Source organism: Channa argus, chromosome 16, assembly GCF_033026475.1.
Source record: "Channa argus isolate prfri chromosome 16, Channa argus male v1.0, whole genome shotgun sequence".
Classification (NCBI taxonomy): domain Eukaryota; kingdom Metazoa; phylum Chordata; class Actinopteri; order Anabantiformes; family Channidae; genus Channa; species Channa argus.
Window position 1 is genome coordinate 20,322,244 of NC_090212.1, and position 20,707 is coordinate 20,342,950.

The following is a 20,707-nucleotide window of genomic DNA, read 5'->3' on the forward strand; positions in this document are numbered from 1 at the left end:
TGTTGCTGTGTCTAATGTGTTACTGCACAAATAAAGTGGATTTTGACAAACTGTCTTATAACACACAAATGTTGAGTTTCCTACTATGGAAAACATAGAAACCTGCCGAAGTTCAATTTGGGAAGGTGGAAAAAGTATATGATGAATTTATTACAAGAAACTAACATTTCAGCGTTAGAGCAGTAGGTGGTTTCTGTGTACCAGGGGAAATAATTAAACTGCCAGGTACAGTGGGAGTCAATAGGGACACAGGAACAAATATTTGCTCTGGGGCCAGAGAATCCCCTGGGTCTGAGCCTCTTTGTGTTAGGACTGTTATCATGACTTTCTGGAAGGGCAAACAAATAACTAAAAAGACACAAAAAACACAAACAACCGAGACTCAAAATGACCAGAAGGATGCAAGGCAAATAACAAAAAGACAAAAAAAGTACTACAGAAGACAAAGAAACTGAGTCAGCAAATTGTTACAGAGATGCTAAACAAGTACAAAGATGCAACCAGCCCTTTCGCTTGTAGCAGTTATGACCGTGTTCAGGTGCCTGTTATCTCACCTGTAATCCCGTCTGTAACATATGCAGGTAATATATGGGTCATATGGGTAACTTTGTATTTGTACTTAGTATTTTGGCACTTTTTTCTACAAAGCTGCTTACAAGCAAGCACAAACAACGGGATTATTTCACACAAATTCTTTTATTTTTTTATATACATCTGCTGTATTGAAATAAAATCCCCACATCTTATTTCGCCACTCGCGTATACGAGCACGTTTTCTTCTGGAACAAATGTGCAGCATAAGACCGGAAGTCGCCGACTTTCATGACGCAGTTAGCTTCACGGCGGCAGTAAAAGCGACGCGAGTAACAGCACTTCGCAGAACATTCGAGAGGTAAGGTGCGAAATAATTCCCCGCCTTGTTCTGATGTTGAGTTTACTTCGGTGGTTATATTTCTACATAGAAAATGTAGCTAGCTAGCTGAGGTTAAAGGTAATAATAATAATAAAAAAAATAATTATCTTCAACCTACCGCGTCGTCAGCAATTGGCTAATAATTGGCTTCACCTTAGCATCTGGGCTCTGGCTATTTCCTAGAGTAATATTAGCGCTTAGTTTTCCAAGCGAGTTACACCAAACTGTATGTAGACGTAGAATTTTTGTCATGTTTCTTTTCTGGTGGTTATATTTTGAGGTTTGTTGATTTCAGATCATTATCACAATTAGTCCGAAAAAAAAAAAACACGTGCAACCTTACATTTAGCCAGTTAGCTTCTATTCCGAGTTACGTTAGGTAGAATATTAATGTATTACTGAACAATGTTAGCGGTAATTTGCTTAACGTCGGTCTTACAGTAGTGGGGCAGTTAAATAACATTAAGCCATCGACCTAACTTACAAAATTAAACGATGGCGACTGTCACAAGTGACGATGCTGTCGTTCGCGTTTTAGTGCGCAGTTGTTTTTTTTGTTTTTTGGAATAACAATACTCCTTATTTCCCCGAAGGCCCCTCAAAACCCCGAGGACTTTCCAGATAACCAGCCTTGTGTCCCTCAGCCTGGCACCTGCACTGCACTGGACGCTTTAGGGTGTTTAGCTGGGCGTCTTTGAGAGCCTCAACACCATTAAGAACCCAGCTGCTATCGACACAACACCAGCATCAGCCATCGACCACCGTTCACTGCGCCGCTTGGACGATCAGCGTTGTGTTTATGTCTTTGTTTTGCAAAAACGGTAGGTTGTCGACAAAATGTAAGGCCTGTTTTATAGTGTTCCGCTAAATGTGTGTCGCGTGGTTGTATTTTCTCGACTCCTATGTGCAATAAGCCCTGTTTTTCTGTGCCGCTGTATCAAAATGGCGTCTCCCAGTCCAGTCACTCGTGTGCAGCGAGTGTATGACGCACTCTGCACCAAGCAGCCAGCTAAGCTAACTAGCTTCCACCTGAAATTGTTTCGACCTCTGCCTTTCTTTTAACATCCCAGCATCAGATGGCACTGTGTCAGAAACAAACCAGTTGAGTTGTTTTATGTCGATGGCAGAGAAACAACTACTGCAGACTGTGTGATTGGTTTTATAGCCTCATCGGGTCTGTTTGGAAGCTGTTAGGCCTCCCGTTAGTGACCTATTAACAAGAACAGGCCTAATGCGACTTAATCCGAAGGCCCTCGAGTAACACAACAGAGCTTTCACAACCATTTTTGAGCATGTATGGCCACAAGCTGTAGGACTTCTTTTTGTGTGGCTTTTTAAATTTTTAATCATGTGCTTGCACGCTTTTGGATCCCATGGCTGTTTGCTGAATGTTAATTGTTTCTAATCTATATGGGAGTGTAGGAATATATAAACAGAAGTTAAGACATGTTAGTATTAGAGGCTGAACTGCCTGTAACACTATCTGGGCTACATTTACATTTAGTAATTTAACAGATGCTTTATCCAAAGACTAGTTCTAAAATAAATAGTGTTTATATACATTTTAAGTTTGGTTCATAAGCTGCCATAGAAGTCTGTTAACAATTTGAACCAGAGTAACTGAAAGCAGCAAGTTTTTATGGTTACAGAAAGCTTAAAAAAAAAAGCTTAATTTATGGACATTTCTTCCTGAGAACCTGGGCAGATTCGCCAAGTTTATTAGATGACAATTACACAACAGTTACATTGTTCCTTTTGACAGTGCTTCTTTGGGACATCTTGTTTTTGTGTAACCAGCAATTCTGATGCTGAGATTCTGCTTATTATAGCTTATTAATCAAGTTTCACAGTGGAGGAACAGATAATCAGAATATGGGGGGGGGGGGGCTTTTTTTTTTAAATAAATATTTATTTATTTTTTATTAAACTTAACAAAAATTGGTTTAAAAATCATATCATGATTTGGTGACTAATTGAGACAGGACTACATGTAACTTTTGCTTCTGATTATCTGTGTGGCACAGGTAAAATGTCTTATTAAATGTTTTTTTGTTTCTTTGTCCCTGTTCTCCTACAGAGCTGTTGCGCAGCTGTTGGAACCTGTGTGGTGGAAATCTAGCCTTCAAGCAAGGAGCTTGCGGCCACAGCGGCACAGCATTTTTCATGTCAGAGACCGAGCACGCTTGCAGTCGTTTATGTCATCCCCTCTTTTCCAGACAGAAGATCCCGAAAAATCCCCAACCAAGATCCTTTTATCTTACTGATAGTGAAAACAAGAAGCCAAAATGTCTGTCAACGTCAACCGCAGCGTGTCAGACCAGTTCTATCGCTACAAGATGCCCCGTTTGATTGCCAAGGTAAAAGTTCTGTAGTTGAATTGATGTAAATTCTGATCACTGAAGAGAACTGCAGCTTTTTGGTACTGAAATGTCAGTTATTAGACACCCTTTCTCTTTTTTGGGAGGGGTGCTTTGGACATTGGTATTGATTGTGTGTTTTGTTTTCTCTTTCCCCTCTTTCATGCAGGTTGAAGGCAAAGGGAATGGAATCAAGACGGTCATTGTCAACATGGTTGATGTTGCAAAGGCACTGAACAGGCCTCCAACATGTAAGTAAGACCATGTGGAGTAACATCTTGTTCCACTCATTGCACCTCGTAGTTGGTGGGAAAGCTCAGTTTGTATTGACAGTTGCCTTTTAAGTCATGAAGAAATATCGTTTTTTTTTTGTCTGTGGTTGATGCAGGAGGTTGGGGGAGTAGAACCGTTAAAAGCAGTAAGATATTGCTGCATGAAACTGCCAATCTTCAGATTATCCATAATGGACCTGTTAGCTGAGTCAACACTGAAATGTGTCAGGAATAGAGAACAGGAATTTGGAAGCAACTGATTTACAATAATAGCTAACAGCACTTGTTTTTTAGTGGTCCAGGGTTTTCTGACAAAGGTTAAAGGGAGGACCCTTCAGAGTTGTAGAAGTGATTTCCAAGGGGCAATCAGTTCTTTCATCATGACATCACATCTGATGGCAGTTCTGCTCTGCATTACAGACCCGACCAAGTTTTTTGGTTGTGAACTCGGGGCTCAGACCCAGTTTGATACCAAAAACGACCGTTACATCGTCAACGGATCCCACGAGGCGAACAAGTTGCAGGACATGCTTGATGGGTTCATCAGGAAATTTGTGCTGTGTTCCGAGTGTGACAACCCTGAAACTGATTTGGTAAAGTTTTGAATCTCAACAAATGTAAAATTGTGATTTTTGCAGCTGCTTTTCAGATCTAAGGTTTTACTTGTCCTTATAATTTAAAACCTTTTTAATTTTAAACAGCATGTCAATCCCAAGAAACAAACTATTGGCAGCTCCTGTAAGGCCTGTGGAAACCGCGGCATGCTAGACACCAGACACAAACTCTGCACGTTCATTCTCAAAAACCCACCAGGTGAGATTTTTATTTTTCCAGTTTAAATTAAAAACTGTTAAAGAGTTTTAAGAGCTCGCTTCTTTGTTCTGAGAAAGATTCACAGCTTTGGGGACTAAATCACATTAAGTACAGGGACATCTTGTGGTCTGTATAAATTATAGCACCTCTGAGAATTAGACCTGAAGCATTAAAAACGTTTTAAATTTTAATAGTATCGGCAGTATCTTTTAATGGCATTTATCTAACAATTACTCGAGAATTTATTAGATAAAATTGTCTTTTATGGTCATTACTTGGCTCCAGGTGGTAATATTTTCATACCTTTTTAGTCCACACAGCCATATTTCACTCACTCACTAGTTTGTCTCTAGTTCATACTGGTACTGATCTCAAAAGAAACCTAGGCACCCAAAGAGAAGTAAATCCAGAACAGACTTGATAACAGTAGTTTTGCTACTCCAAAAACAGAGAGCAATGATAGTGGATCCGCATCTGCAAAGAGAGAGAAGGAGAAGAAGAACCGCAAGAAGGACAAGGAGAATGGCTCTGGCAGTGGAGAGGCTGGAAACCCTGACAACTTTAATGCTCCTGAGGCTGTGGTGGGCTATTTTGGATTTCTTGGGTGTAGCTGGGCTTTTAGACCCTCAAAGAATTAGAACTGTGACTCTTCCTTCTAATGTGATAATGATGACAAATGATTCTGTATTGTTAATTTCCACACTACTAAACTGCTTAGGTGAAAAATTAACATAATTCCTTACGTACCGCAGTCACAGAGTTTATCTTGGTCGTCGTCAGGAGCGCAGAGCCGGAATCAATTCGCACAGTTTAGCGCTACTTTTTTTTTATTATTATTACTTTCATACATTTGTTGACATGTTGTGTGGCTATAAGCAGGACCCCAAACTATAATTGTTGTTAATGTTGACACCTTTTCTCTGTGTCCAGTCTCAACACTTGTACTGCTTTTGGTTGTTGAGAAATTTAATTTTACATAAAACACAGGCTGCATTGTTTAGAACCACTAGTTCAAGGTGCTGGCACAGAAACCAATGTGCAAATAGGCTGGTTATCTAAACATTTGCATACTGTACGTAACTTTTAACCACTTACTATGTCCTTAATTGTCAGTGTGATGAAGTGATTTTAGACTTATTTTGCCGTTACATTGTTAAAGTGCAACTTCTCTTTTTAAATAGACTGATAGTCTTAATTAAATGCTAATACTAAACCTCAGAAAGCTCCACAAGTTGTGCACAACTTTGCAGTGTCAGCTCTTGTATCCAGATGTTTACTTCTCCTCACAGCCCTAAGCAGAACATTGTTGGCCCAAATAAGAAATCCCTTTTACATAAAGTGTCTTTAAGACCATGTCCTACTGCCTTAAGTTGTGGATACTGCTGGATGTTGTGAATGCTGCCACTAATGCCTATGATACAGAAAATGCACTTCTCTTTTTTTAATTGAGATAAATCACATTTCCTAATACTGTATGTAAGAGTAAACCGTAAAGGTGCATTTTCTGGGAACCTACACCACTAACTGTCTGTGTTTGTGGCTGGCTGGCTGACTATCAGGATAGAGACGATGATGATGAGGACTGGGCAGAGGAGACTACAGAGGAGGCACAGAGACGGCGAATGGAGGAGATCAGTGACCATGCTAAGAATCTGACACTCAGTGAAGACCTGGAGAGACCCCTAGAGGAGAGGGTCAACCTTTTCTACAACTTTGTGAAAGTAATATTACCTGGATGTTGTTCATTCTCACTACTTACGTAAATTCACAATCCACTAGTTGGAATCAGGGACAAGAAGGAAATAATCTTAACGTATCTGTCTCTTTTAATCCCCCCTCCCCACTTTGATCACTGTGCAGCAAAAGAAGGAGAGTGGAACAATCGATGGGGCTGATAAAGAGATCCTTGCAGAGGCAGAACGTCTGGATGTAAAAGCCATGGGCCCCCTCATCCTCAGCGAGCTGCTCTTTAACGAGAACATTCGTGACCAGATCAAGAAGTACAAACGCCACTTCCTGCGAGTACGTTGAATGACGGATCTCAGCAAATGTTTGATTTCGTGACTTTCTTAAATTATGCTCCTAATCTTAGGCTCAGCATCTTAAAGCATTTCTGTGGTTCAAATATGAGCCTACATTTTCCTGTTGAACTCAGTGGGATAGTGTGTTATTAATCAGTGTATTTTCCCTCAGTTCTGCCACAACAACAAAAAGGCCCAGAAATATCTGTTGGGAGGCTTCGAGTGTGTTGTGAAGCTGCATCAGGTCCAGCTGCTTCCACGAGTTCCCATCATCCTCAAAGACCTATACGACGCTGACCTGCTGGAGGAGGACATCATATTCGCCTGGGCAGAGAAGGTGGGAGTTTGTCATCTCTATTTAACAAGAATTACATTTTACCCTCACTCAGCAGTTAGAACTGCTGTCTGAGAGGAAAGGAAGGGGACTAGATGAAAAAAGGTCACACTGAAATTGGATGCTTTTATTCAATGAAGAAACCCATTTAGCAGGCTCGGCAGAGGAAACTTGTTTTTTTTTTTTTTTCTTTTCTTTTCTTTTCACTTTTTCGGGCCTTGTCACTCCTTCCAATGCTTGCCAGTTATAAGCATTACTGACGATCCTTAAAGTGAGGTTTGTGTTAGTTCACTAGTACGGGTACTGTTTTAATGCTGATATTTTTGCCTTGCAAACATAACACAGCTCTTAAGAAATAAGAGCAAAACTCAAATCTGTTAATAAAGGTTATCGATTACATTTAACCCATTTTGAAGATTGCTGACAGCAATTTTAAGAACCAATCATGTAGAAAAAAATTGGCAGACTTTAGTAAAAGAATTCATCAAGGTGTTTATTCCTATGCAATAAAGGTTAATTTAACCCTCAAGAACTCGTTTTTAGCTTAACCCATCGACTTAATTTTACTTAGGTACCAATTCTAATTAAGCAGTAAAGCTGCTGACAGAAGGCATGAAATGATACGATAATAGAAATGTGGACTAACCTGTGATAAGCAAAGTTGTATTTTTATTGAGAATCTGACTTTCTTCACCAGGTTTCCAAGAAGTATGTCTCTAAGGAACTTGCCAAAGAGATCCATGCCAAGGCAGCTCCTTTTGTCAAGTGGCTAAAGGAGGCCGAAGAAGAGAGCGAGGGCAGCGAAGAAGAGGAGGAGGAAGATGATGAGAACGTTGAGGTAAAATATGTGGATCGATTAATGTATTCTACAATGTTACAGTTTATCTGCTGTAAGTTATTGCTGAGCTTTTATCTGCTAGATGATTAGATGATTGTGTGTAGCGAACACTAAAATTATTGCTGTCAGACTATTAAATGTGAATATTTTTTCATATGGAAATGTTACGTTTTCAACCAGTTTTATTTGGACTCAGACAAAATGATTGCCTAAGACAATTTGCTAATAGCTTTCAGCTCAGTAAGCTTCCATAGTTTTGAACATTTACTTTATGTGAAATCTTTTTTTAAATGTTCTAAGCCTCAAATGAATAACTTTTTAAAAGCAAGTATGGTACTGAGTACTTAAGAATTGTGTTTATGTTAATGTAATGTTAGTGACTCCCACCCCCTCACATTATATTGTGTGTAAAACCTTTTTTCTCTGGTTAGTCCTCTGGCTCCTCTCTGTCATAATAGGCCATAAGACTCTGAGGCCTATTTTGACTGTTAACCCCCACCCCCACCCCCACCCCCTACTGATACCAGCTGCTACACGTTTCTGCTGATGATTACCATTGGCAAAACTGATAAGCGCCCAAAAATGACATTTGGACAGTCACTTCAGTCGGTCCCCTCCAGCTTTTTGCTGACTTGTTATAATTGTTGTAGCCTAAAATGCCTGGGTTCATGGCAGTTGCTAAAAAAATTGCAATACAGACTTCAAGTGTTTTTAAGGCATTTGTTCCACTAACATTGTGTGAGCAAGTATAAATTGCAAAAATGTTGCTTTAGTTTTAAATTATCCATGAAAAAACTGCGAGGCAACCTTTTCCAGTAAGATTAAATCTCACTGTTCTTGGTAATACACTAACCAGGCTTATTTAATGTATCTCGTCCTGCTGCTTTTGGCACTAGAAGTTCATTTAGATGGGTAGAAAAAAGGTGTTGTGCATTAGAAACATGTTCTAATCTAGGACTTTTCTTTGTTCCACCACAACATTCTGTGTGGTGAAAAGTTTACCCCAACTTTTGTGGTTAACATCATAAACTTGCTCAGTCTTTAGTGAAGTTCAACAGTAACTGTTTGAACTTTAAGAAACACCACAGAGCATCACAAGCTCTCATCAGCTGCTCTGGCGTGATGTGTTCAGGCACAGTACAGAATGTAGGTCAAGTTGCAGTGATTGAACAAAATTGCAAGGTCGTGAAGAATTCAGTGATTGAATTTCTGTTGTCTCAGGAGGCCTGGGGAACATTTAGACTCCCCTCACTTTTCACACACATTGCCTTGTAAATTTAAAGACTATATTAAAAAAATAAATAAATAAACCTGATGGTGATAAAAATGAAAGGATCTCCTGTTTTATAAATGTAAGTTTTAAGATGTTTGGAATTGTACATTGCCACTATATACTAAGATTACTAACATCTTACAGAACCCACTCTGACCTGTATTACAGGTCTGACAAATGCCAGCTGTCATTTGCCTATTGCTGAAATGCAACTTTTCACTTATTATCATAGGTGGGAAAGGGGAAAATACATTTAATTGCCCACTTCCCCTTGTAAATTTAAGTTCCTCTACAGCTGCATGTGAAGACATTGTCAATAGTAGGCTGCTTTTTTTCTTTTTCATTGTTTAGGTAAGAAGAATGGGTTTGGATGTTAAATCTGTACTAGTGTCCCCACGTTAAAGCATCGGTTAAATGTTGTGGCTAAACCTCTGAACAATGTTGATAAATTAGAGATGTTACATTTATTCAATTGTGGTCATGATGGTCTTTTCTCTCCTCAGGTGGTATATTCATCCTCTGCCCGCGAGCTCAAAGTGGAGACCGTAAAACAGACGCCTGAAAAAGAAGAGGAGGACATTGACATTGATGCGATCTGAGAGGCGATGATGATGATGATGATGATGCTTTTCTTGTGTTGTGGCTTTGACTCTTACAACACCCTCTATGGCCTGAATGGCTGGCCTCTCCCTCCACCACTACCTAACCCCACCTTCGCTCCCATCCCGACCACCCTCTGCTTTGTGGCATGATTTAATGTAGCGCTTTACTTGCTGCACATTAACTCTGTAGTTTTGCGCGGTATTCAGCTGGTGAAATGAAGTATCTTTCGGGTATTTTAATCATGGGTGTTTGGGGGATAATTTTGACTGCACATTTGTTTTTTCTTTAGTCCCAATATTTTTCCAGTCAATAAAATCAAATGTTTTGCTATCCACTACATTTGGTGGTTTCTTTTGTGATGTTTGCCATTTCCTGTCTTGCTGGTGGATAAGAAATAGACTATCCCACATTTCCTCTACAGACCAGCAGCTTTTGGAGAGAGATCTCAACAGTTTCGTCAGCCTTTTGAAGGCTACTTTGTCAAATGTTCTAGTTTTCTTGGGTAGTAAAGTAAACGTCTTTGACTTGTTTTTCCTCAGTCATCCAAAACCAAACATATCCACTCAGACATCTTGAAACAATGAGGGGCGCTTTAGTATTTTATGCATAGCTGAACATTCAGAAAGATATTTGTCAGATTAGTTGTAATACTTCGTGTAGTTTCCAGTGAAACGACTTTTCCTGCAGTTATAAGTAACAGTAATTTCATGTTGGGGAAAATACAATGTACAACTTCTATCCTCGTGCACATACAGTTGAGCTCAAACGTTTGCATCCCTTTTAGTTTGGAGTCAAAAAACAAATTCACTTTTGAATTTAGTTTCGTCGATAAAAACTAGAAGTGGAAATTTAAAAACTTCAGTGTAAAGTGTTAATTTGTTTTGTTTTGGTTTTTTTTTTTAAATAAAGAGGTTTATATAAATGCTGAAGGACAGTTTTCTGCATTATTCTGTTCGGTATCCGAACGTGAAAGCAGTGCGTGTTTTCATTCGAGGCCAAAGAAATTCCTTTGCAGACATTTCCTCCTCAATGATGACGGTCCTCTCTGTACTTCTTGGTCCAATGGGACTGAGGTCAGTCGGTTTCCTCACTTCCTCCGCCCGCTCAGCTGGACACACTGATGCTGCGTTCAGGGGCTGTGGGAACTTGGAGGTTTCAAAGTAACAAGCCTCCCAGCCTTGACATATTTTGTGCAGACATAGCACTAATAGTGGTGGAAGATGAGTGTGTGAATGTAGAAATTCCACCAGATGGTGTCCTCAGGCCTGAATGTGTAGGATGGGTTCAAAGTATCTATGGGGGCAGATTATAGCAGATGTTACAGAGAAATATAACCTTTTTTTACTACAAGCTGGAGTTATTTTAAATTTGAGACTGTGCATTAAAACAGTTTTTAGAACAAACTGCCAAGTAGAGTCTACCTTCTCCTTGACTTAGCTTTTCGCTTGCCTCGTACCCCACTTTTAAGTCGCTTTGGATAAAAGCGTCTGCTAAATGTACTTTATTTGCTGATGACGTACATAAAGTAAAGAAGTGAAGGTGGCTAATGTAAAGACATGTCTATGGCTTCCAGACTTGAGGCAGCAACAAAGTATTAGCACAGCTAATTTTAATTAACCAAATTTGACACTTAAAGTACAAACTCAACTGGATTCAGCTCAACTCACTGACTCAGTCTCTCCTTTGCCTTTACAATATGCTCTGGCTCACTGTTCTGCACTGTGAATCACATTCCAAAGAGTTTTGAAACATTTGGCTGGATATGAGTAGATAATGTTGTCGGCAGTCAAACAATCAATGAATACAAGGAACCAGCACCTTTGGCAGGCTTGTATGGAGCGGCGGCTCCTTTTCTCCAGACTCTTTTCTTTCCATTTTATTTTAGTACAAGCTGACCCTGACCTGTCCATCTGTCTGTCCAGCTCTGCAGTCTTTTTTATGTGTTTTTGTGGCAAAAATCTAACTGGCCTCACTGTTTTGAGACTCATCCGTGGTTTACATTTTGCAGTAAACCCTATGTATTTGCTGTGCTGAATTCCTCAGACTTGATCTCCAACCTTCTGGAGGGCATCTTTATCCGACTGACTTGTGAATGTGTTTTTCTTCACCAGGGAAAGAATTCTTCCGTCACCTATGGCCGTTGTTCTCTTTGGTTTCCAGGCCGTTTCATGTTCTTGAGCTCCTAAATGTGCTTTTTCTCTCTAGTGTGGTTTAGTTAGATAGATTTCATGTTCAACAACAAATTCCAAATCTTAACATCAACCTTAGAATTTAATGCTTTATGTTTACTTGTAAATCAATGGAATAATATATATTTGGCAACAGAGTAGCTGATCCAAATATTTTTAAGTCACTAAAATTGGGATCTTTAGATTAAAACGATTCCTAGTAATTCTTACAAAGTTACTTCAATATTTTCAACCGTAATCTTAAATGACAACTGAAAGTTGGCCTAGATTTTTTCCTTTCAAAATGTAAATGTGGTGGTATGCAGAGCCCCCCAAAAAATCTAAATTGTGTCACTCTTTAAATCTGATCTAGTAGCCTACAATTGTTACATTCTGACATGAGCTAACATATTACATGAGAAAAATAAAGTGTAGCGTAATGAATACATAAACATATTCAGTTGCAGTCCTACTTGACATTTTGTGCATTGCAAAATGTTCCACCTACTAAACTCATGAGAAAGTGCGATGCCGGAGCCTAGCATAGGTCCGTGAACGCAGCCTAATCCAGTCCAGCCGCTGAGTAGCCATTTTGGTCCCACCTAACGCAGACGAACCAGCTTCACTTTGGGCCGCCGGAGATGGAAGAAACCGAGCCGACGGCGAGTATTTCAGCTGCCCAGGCCTTCTGAATCCCTCCAAGAAGTATCCACCGGGGGCTCTCGACGCCATGGCTTGTTTCTAGGCAGAGTTTTTGTGTGAGGGGGAAAAAAAAAAAAGCCTCGGGCGATTTTTGGAAGTGGGAGCGACAGCGCCTTAACGTTAGTTTAGTTAGCTTTACTGAGTCAAACCCAAACGGAGAGACGGACACGGGGGCCAAAAAACCGGGGTGTCCGCGGCATGTAAACACGGAAAATCACATTATTGTGCTCATTCGTTTCGGTCCCCGACAGTTCAGATGCTCGGTTCTAACACGTCCGGTCTGCTTTGAAATTGTCACGATCCATGCTGAGACCGTTTCCCCGGAGAGCGCTGCACGGCAAAGCGATACTGTGTTTCGGCTACGAAGGTGTTGCTCTTGGAAATCCGACGGTCAGCGAGAGATTAGAGGAGGGACGATTTAAAGATGTCAACAAAAACTCCGTTGCCTACGGTCAACGAGAAGGTGGCGGAAAGTGTGAGTATTAAAAGGTTGTTTATCCGCTGGCTTGGCGAGCTGTGATGACTGGCTCGTCGCTAACTTTACTTGTGGACGGAGGAGAATATGTGCGGGGCAACCGCGCCTGTTCTTCCCCATCGGTGAACCCACACGGTGGGTCACACTTTGTTAGGAGATGGTAAACAAGGCGTCCACGTCCAACGCATCCTGTTACTTTGTTCAGTGTAAATGTCGGGGCCTAATTATGTACAAGTGTTTTTGTCGGCGGGCATTGCTTTTTTGTTTTCCTTGGTTTTTTTTTTTCTCACTGCAGATAATTAGGATTTAGTCAGGACATTTTAGGCCCAACCACGAACAAAACTACAGTACTTTGCCTGCTGGTTCTGGCAGGCAACAGTTTTTTTTTTTTTTTTTTTTTTTTTTTTTGTTCAAGCTGGGTATTTGCTCTCCCAGCTGTCACTCAAGCGCTTTGGCCCCTTAGCTTCCAAATATGGCGCTTTAGTTCCAGCCCCGCTGTGACTGACAGTGTCTCCGTTTATGAGCGTTACGATGCAACAATTACAGCTTCCGGTCAGTGGTTTTCAAAATTAAACTCAAATGCAGCGACAACATTTTATTAACAATAAAATAATCAGGTAATTGGAGATGCTCAATAAATGTGTATTATCGTTGTTCTTTCGAATTTTAACCCAAATGTCCAAATTTGACAAATTTCCAGGCACTATTTTGTGGATCTCTGGCCTGTTTCCAGCCCTCTGAGTCAGTCCACATGCAATAGGCTATATTTTTTATATTTTTTAACCCATTCACATGAACAGTAGCGATATAAAAAAGGCAGTTTAATCTGCTTGCTGGCCTGCCAGAGGGTAAAGTAATGATTTGGAGGCAATTATTCCTCAGCCCAACTGTTAAGTCACGATGCCTTAGTCTAACGTGTGGCATATGTAACGTTTAAGGAGGGAAAAAAGGTTCTACTAGTTTAATTATCTGTAATATTTCAAGTAATAAAGTGTCAAGTTTGCTGGTTATAGCTTCTCATCTGTGAGAACTGCTTTTTTTATGTCATATGAGATGGTAAACTAATCGTGTTCAGTCAAATCAAGGTCATCATGTGAAGATTTCAGTCTGTGCTATTGGAGATTATGTTGTGTGTGTGTATACTGTTGTTCTTTTTAATGATATTTACTAGAACGTAAAGAACAAAATACATGTTTTTTTCTCCTTAAGAGATTGGGATATGCATTTTTTTTTACCATTTCTAACCAAATCTAATTGTTTTGGTACTTATATATATAATGTCTTATGGTAACAAATAGAGTAAAGTGACATCTAAATTTCATATTGATGTAAAAGTTGTTACTTTAGTAAATGGGTCATGTGCTACAGTCAGTGTTTTTCCCACATTTTCCTTAGCTGTGTCTTTACCATAGATTTCTCTCCCCATCCAATCTGTGTAACTACAGCCACATAACGTGTAGATGATGTGATATCAGAAGAATCTCATGAATCATCACAGTAGCAGCAGAGAGTCAGCAGAAGATCAGAGCTATACTGTACAAACTGAGCTCTGAGGTAGATAAATGGGGTTAGGAGTTATCAAACGCTTTGGGGAAATTAGGCCACTGAAGGTTCTGCTAAGGTAAAGAATCAGTAGTTAGTGAAAGAGGCATGAAAACTTGTAGAAGCACCGACGAAAACAGAAAAATGTTGGTATTAGTGCTGGAAAATAATTAATTGGAAATTAACAACCATTTAAGTAAAAGTTTAAAGCAAAAACTGCAAAAGGTGTGGTTAAAATATGCTGGTTTTCTTGTTATAGTTCCAGATTGGGATTGATATTTCTGATTATATTCTGAGGTTCCCATAATCTGGGGTTGCAACTAACCATCATTCTGTTTATTTTTCATCTTCTGGTCATGGTAACAACTAATCAAATATAATATTCTATAAATTGTCAAACAATAGTGAAAAATCAAACTTCCTTTCAAACAAACTACATCACTATGTGAATTTGTTTTCCAACAGTCAAACTCAGTGATATTTAGTCTGTGAATATAATTAAAGAAAAATGACAAATGATTACATTCAAAAAGCTTAAAGCTTACAGTTTTACAGTTTTAACTTTTTAAAAATTATTGAAACTAATATAAAACTTCTTGTCAAGTTTCAGATTAATTTTCTGGTTTTCGAGCAATTGACTGATATTCATAACTAATATTAAGACCTAATTAAAAGAGAATATAAAGAAGCAAAGGCTGCATGGTCCAGCATTACACTGAAAGGGATAGTACAACAAAAAAACCTGGGGAATCATGTCCCTTGCACGGGAAAAGCAATTGACTAGATGCTTTTAATGTGAAAGGGTACGGACTGGTTTCCGGTTTTGGTGTGTCTGCCTGTTGCAGTTTTGACTGGGATCAGTCCACCTCCTGCTGTCTCCCTCTCTGTCTCTCTGTGGTTATCGGAGCTCTGAGTTGGGAAAATCTGGTGCTGTGGGAATTTCTATGGGAGTCATCAGTGGGACACAGTCTCCCTGCTGAAACATGACAGGCTCTCAGGCGGCCAGGAGACACCGCAGCTTTGTGAGTAACCACCAGATAGGAAAGGATCTTATTAAGTTTTGACTCTTGCAGGAAGTTGTTTGCTGGAAAATTTGAAATGGTGGTTTTTAGAAAATGTAGCTGTTTCTGTGTTCTTTATGATTAGCAGATCTTGTGGTGGAAGAAGACGTCTGCATCCTAATGTTTCCACAAGCTTATTTTGTTTCTTGGTTTTGTGTTTTTTCAGTGTGTCTGTGGCATTCAGCAGTGACCTTATCCTAGTTGGTGGTATTTTTATCTTCACTGCTATCACAGTAGAAGTCCTAAAATACTCCTGAAGTAACTTAAAGTGTGCCTGTGCTGCTTAGTCGAGTTCAAAGTGACCTTATTGTGCTTTTTGGGATTTCACATCTGCTGATACGGCCTCAGAATATTTGTTTGAGGAGACGTTTAATCGTCTTTGGCGTTAAGTTTATTGTAACCCTTCACTATTTAGGAAATCTGAAATTAGTTGTAATATCTGCAAAACATCCTTCAGAATGAATTTAACTGGATTGTTGGTGTATAGAGTCCAAGAAGAAGTGATGTTTCTTGCTTATCATGCTCTCTACTGGCTTTTTACAAAAGTTCTAGGTTTACTTGGATGTCCACATTCTATATGATAGAGTTTCCGCTTTATCACTGTCCCTTCCATTGTCTCCAGGGTGAATGGGGGTCAGTAAGGTTGGGGACGAGGGGAGGAGGCTAGTAAGGCTGGGTGGGGCGGAGGACACTACCTCTGTTAATGAGATGGTGAATACTGAGTATCTGTCAGATTTGTCTTCATTTTTTCATTGCACAGCACAAAAAAATCTTTCTATCTGTGCTGTCAGAACTGTGCAACACAGAATCACAACATCAGACTCTTTGCAGCAAATGACAAAGATGAAATCAGAATGTGTTGAGTTTGTGTGTGTTTGCCATTTTGCTGAAGTATGCTGAGCCCAAGCTTCTATTATCATTTTACCACTGAGTCGTGTAGTTTTTGTCTTTTTCTTGTTTCACATAATAGAATACAAATCGATATACCGATCGTCAGCCATTAGCGGTGTAAAAATCCTGATTCAAAATAAAAGTAGTAAACGACATTTCCCCACAGTTTTTATAGAAGTGACCTACTTCACCCGCAACAAAAACTTCTGCTAATATACATTTTCCCTTGATTCTTTTCTGGTACTATAATTTCCCTACTGAAGAGACAAAATAGTGAGCAGTTTAACTTTAAACATATTTAGTTCAATTGTTTTGTTTATTAATATATATTTAGTGTGAAAACTCACAAAATAGTGGGGCCTGTTTGTATGTGACAATTTAGTAAGGATTTTCTAAATTTATTTATTTTTACTCATAACATGACTACATGGCAAAATAATTAGTTTGCATGGAATAAGGGTCGCTTAAGTCCAGAGTTCACCTCAAAATTAAATGGAACCTTAGCAACCCCACTGAGCTAAGTAGAGTTGATATTTGTCAAAGTTAATATTTTTAAGTTAAAGTTTTTTCTTTTTGTTTTCTAAAGTAAAATATACAGTATGAAACATACCTGCTCGAATTAACTTAAAACCAGTTAGAAATGTTCCTAACCACTCGGGAGTTAAATTGACTTTTTTATTTTATTTTTCAAAACCTTTTAAATGTTTTATTGAATGACTTAAAGATAGCTTTAAGTTATTAATACATGATCAAAAGACCTGAGTGTAATGTTCTGTCGGTGACTAATTGATTGCTGCAGGTGTAACAGCATTCAAGGAAAAGGAGCAGGGACAGAATATCACCGTACAAATACTGTAGGTAGATGATGACCGTGATTCCTGTTGTTCACTGTGATATCTACAGACTAAACTGATCATGACAGGAGATGCTTTTTCTTTTTTTAATCCGACCGTGCTGCACTATTTCTCCGGATAGATCAGTACAGGAGTGTGGTAACAACATCTGAACCAGACTGCTGCTATGGATTGACCCTTTAACTTTAGCAAACCTTTTACAAACCTTTTATTTGTTTCTGTTTGCCCTGCTGTGCTCCCTGTTTTTCAAAGTGCTGTCATGCCACCAACTGTTTCTACCAGCTACGTGATGGATGGATAGATAGATAGTTGCCAAGTGTATTTTTATGATATCTTTTGGGGTTTTTACATAACTATGGACATTTAGTCATTTGTTTATATGCTTTTATTTAAAGAGACCTTTTAATGAACAAGTGCACAAAACAAGGAATAGCATTTACAACACAATGAAGAAAAAAATAAAGTAAGAGACCAACTAACAAAATAATTCATAGGAATTACTTTTTCGTTTGTGTTCTGTGCTAGACAATGAGGAATTGTGAGACGGGGGGGAAAAGTCTGAAACAATTAAATTGTCCTGAAGCGGAGCAACATTTTTGCTCTTCACCCTGGTCACATTTTTCAGTTTAGTTGTAAATGCTCATGCATGAACGTGACTTTCATTAAGATGTGGAACCCAGTGAGCAGATAAGCCTGTTCACTAGATTCTGGGTGGAAAGAAAAAGCTGATTTTAATCACAGATCACCTGGGAGCACAGCCGTAATGTTCCTAAACTTATAACTTGCATTTCTCCTCAACGATTTGAGTTCATACAGATATCCCTTAAATTAATTTGACCGTTAATTTGGAAATTTAATTAACAAACAATTTATTTTAGAACTCAATCTTGCCCTCTGGATTCTCTGAAGTTTGGTTTTGTTAAATGGGAAAACTGCCAGGAAAATACTGATTTATCAGCCATCTGTGGCTGGTGGAAGTAGAACTTACCTTCATTGTCTGTAACTATAAACATCAGTGTTTTTTTTCCTGCAGATCCTAAGTAGATATGTCACAATGGGCCAAGATTAGTGTAGATGTTTCACTGTGTGTACATTCCTGTTTCCCACAGCACATGTCTCACAGCAATGGGCGTCAGGAAATCACCACACGCTCAGCCCGAACCGGGGTGCGATCCCGGAGCTCAGAGGAGCCGCAGCAGCCCCACATTGGCAACTACCGGCTGCTCAAAACCATCGGCAAGGGCAACTTCGCCAAGGTGAAACTGGCCCGACACATCCTCACCGGCAGAGAGGTGAGACGGACGCTGTCTGATGTTTCTGTTTTTATTGTGAAGTTAAGTTCTTGGAGCTTCTTTTTTTTAAATAAATGTTCACACACACTAACCCGGGTAACTTTTTGTTTTGAATTAGTTTTTTCAGATGGGTTATGTACACAAAGCTTGAAAATTTATACTATAGCAAGACTGAAAGCTGGCTGATCAGTTTGAAATCTTATTTACATATTTTTGATTAGACAGTTCAAGATTTCATTCAGAATTTTGCCAGTTTAAGGCCTTTTTGTATGGATGCTTGTGTCTGGACATAACAATTTAATACTTTTTACTTCTTTTCTTGAGTAAATTCTAAATTAAAATCCTAATAAAATGCTGCTATGGTCTCTGCACTAGTGTCAAGTAAATTTCAAATGATGCCCTTTCACCTATCGCCAGACTTATGGAGCACTTTAAAGTGTTTTGAGGGTAATGGATATTTTCAGGGGAAGCTAATGTTGGTGAGGTTTTGATTTGTTCATAATTTATGAACAGAGAACACGCTGCTTCTTAATGCTGTGTAGGACATTTAAAAAAACGTGCCTCCCGATTCTCTCATTTCTTTTTTGCCTTATTTAATCTCAAGGAGGATGTTGTAATTGTCTTATTGCTTTTTCAGATTGGCCCATAAGTCTTGAAATGGTAGTTTATCCAAAGCTTTGCCTTTGGGGAAAAAAAGAAATGTTCTCCTCAGTGTCAGTTTCTCTTTTTGAGCTGTTGTCTCCTTTCTACTAGATTTCAGTGCCATGTTCCACATCCTCTATTTCACACCGCTCTTCTGCTGTTCTGTTCCATTTAGCTCAGTTTCGATGTTGTTTTTTTTCTCTCTCTGCAGGTGGCAATTAAGATCATAGACAAGACGCAGCTGAACCCAAACAGCCTTCAGAAGGTAATTCACCACCACCCCTCCCCTTGTGCTCTTTTCTGTTATAATACTCAAACACTGTGGCAGAATTCATTTACTAATTCATGATGCCCAACAGATTGATTATTAAATGTGTAAATGGGAAGCAGGCTATGCTGGAGAATAGAATGTGTTTTCCATTTTGCTTCTCAGGGTGAATTAAGAGCTTTTATTATTTTAGTGTGTTGCTTTTTTCAGTGTTGGAGGTGATTCAGGCCTGCACAGGCTGGTTCACTCGGGTTTTGAGGAGGTTCTATTATGAAGTTCATTAAAGGAGATTATATCCGTTCGTGTTGGGTTAAATCCCCTCTGGTTTGCTGTTTTTTGAAATGAGGAGTTAAAGCTTCAATTGCGGCTTTTGTTTTTGTCAATACCAGTATTTATTCGAACATATATATTTAGGAATTTATTTTTGTGTTGTCATGCAGCTGTGAGTGACTGTTTTTCCCTTGGTAAATCAACCATATCAGGAAGTGGGTTCACTTTTAAAATGCTCATTTCACATGCTGAGTGAATGCTGCTTCAGCTGCTTACTGAATAGCAGTTTCGCTTTACAGAAGTCAGTTAGCTGAGAATGAGCAGCCGTGTTCCTCTTCACTTTTTGTGTGTACACCCATTAGCAGCAGAGACTTGCGTGTGTGGTTGTTTTGATCTGTGCCGCTGAACATTTTGGCTCTGTCTCTTGGCCTGGAAGTGGTTTCGGGGAAGTCAGAGTGATATCGACAGCTCTGGAGGCATTTATTCTCATCAGGCTGATAAGAGGGGACTGGGCAGAGCACGGCTGCTTTTTCTGCTGGTGGTGATGATGTTGGGTGTTGATGTTCATCTGGCCCCCCACTGCCCGGCCCTTCTCTTCCTCATTCCTCTTAGCGGTTGGCTAGTGGTTTTCCATCAGTTTTTCCAAAGCTCCATTGATTCTGGCCTTTGTTTCGCAGAGGCCCAGGCCCCTTGGCGTTGGCCGTCACAGGAAAACACTGAGTCATGACTGAGCTGTTCATGAAAACACAAAGCGTGCACACACAAAACTTTTGGTACGTGTCACACTTTTCGGTACTTTTTCACAATTGATTGGATGGTCCTGTTCGTTTTGTGAGTCAGTCTGTCATGTTAAAGATAGCTTTGGTCATTCTCTATTTTTTGGTATCAATCATATTTAAATATTATAAGCTAATTGGGATGAGAGCTACTGACAGGCTGAGACTAACATCGTTGAGTTGTGTCTTTTTCCAGAGATTTGTTGGCAAGCTTATTTCTGTATGTCGTATTTTAAGGTTTTGTTTGTGTGACAGTGTCGACTGAAAAAGTTACTCCACTAACTCCCCGGTTATTTATGAGAGTTTTCAAATCAATTTAAAACGACTGGGTCTTGTGTTGAT

The 20,707-nt window shown here is 39.4% G+C and overlaps 2 protein-coding genes across 36 annotated transcripts in view; both read left to right on the top strand.

Moving 5' to 3' along the window:
* The first annotated feature begins 737 nt into the window (after positions 1 to 737).
* On the top strand, positions 738 to 9,761 carry eif5 (eukaryotic translation initiation factor 5). Of its 3 annotated transcripts, none has more exons than XM_067480513.1 (12): positions 738 to 892; positions 1,507 to 1,734; positions 2,991 to 3,270; positions 3,440 to 3,521; positions 3,963 to 4,135; positions 4,244 to 4,355; positions 4,806 to 4,936; positions 5,915 to 6,076; positions 6,216 to 6,377; positions 6,549 to 6,713; positions 7,408 to 7,548; positions 9,325 to 9,761. In XM_067480513.1, the coding sequence occupies exons 3-12, from the start codon at positions 3,199 to 3,201 to the stop codon at positions 9,418 to 9,420; spliced, it is 1,296 nt and encodes a 431-aa protein (XP_067336614.1). In that variant the 5' UTR covers positions 738 to 892; positions 1,507 to 1,734; positions 2,991 to 3,198; the 3' UTR covers positions 9,421 to 9,761. The 3 variants fall into 3 exon arrangements, with proteins under 3 accessions (XP_067336614.1, XP_067336615.1, XP_067336616.1); XM_067480514.1 differs by having other exon boundaries at positions 773 to 897; XM_067480515.1 differs by lacking the exon at positions 738 to 892 and adding an exon at positions 971 to 991.
* A 2,440-nt stretch (positions 9,762 to 12,201) lies between these two features.
* mark3a (MAP/microtubule affinity-regulating kinase 3a) overlaps positions 12,202 to 20,707 on the top strand; it is a 52,196-nt gene continuing 43,690 nt past the window's right edge. For 7 of the 33 annotated variants that reach the window (XM_067480481.1, XM_067480485.1, XM_067480483.1 and 4 more), the window contains exons 1-3: positions 12,205 to 12,769; positions 18,227 to 18,409; positions 19,263 to 19,316. In XM_067480481.1, coding sequence (XP_067336582.1) covers positions 12,719 to 12,769; positions 18,227 to 18,409; positions 19,263 to 19,316 — 288 coding nt within the window. In that variant the 5' untranslated portion in view covers positions 12,205 to 12,718. Of the gene's footprint in view, positions 12,770 to 13,285; positions 13,322 to 13,369; positions 15,334 to 18,226; positions 18,410 to 19,262; positions 19,317 to 20,707 lie in introns of those variants that run through there. The other 26 variants (XM_067480469.1, XM_067480474.1, XM_067480470.1 and 23 more) reach the window with 8 other exon arrangements.

Excerpts from the sequence above, each read along its gene's own strand:
- eif5 (XM_067480513.1), top strand. The coding sequence starts at position 3,199 with ATGTCTGTCAACGTCAACCGCAGCGTGTCAGACCAGTTCTATCGCTAC. Across the intron at positions 6,077-6,215 it reads TTTTCTACAACTTTGTGAAA|CAAAAGAAGGAGAGTGGAAC; the intron begins GTAATATTACCT and ends ATCACTGTGCAG. Across the intron at positions 6,714-7,407 it reads TATTCGCCTGGGCAGAGAAG|GTTTCCAAGAAGTATGTCTC; the intron begins GTGGGAGTTTGT and ends TTTCTTCACCAG.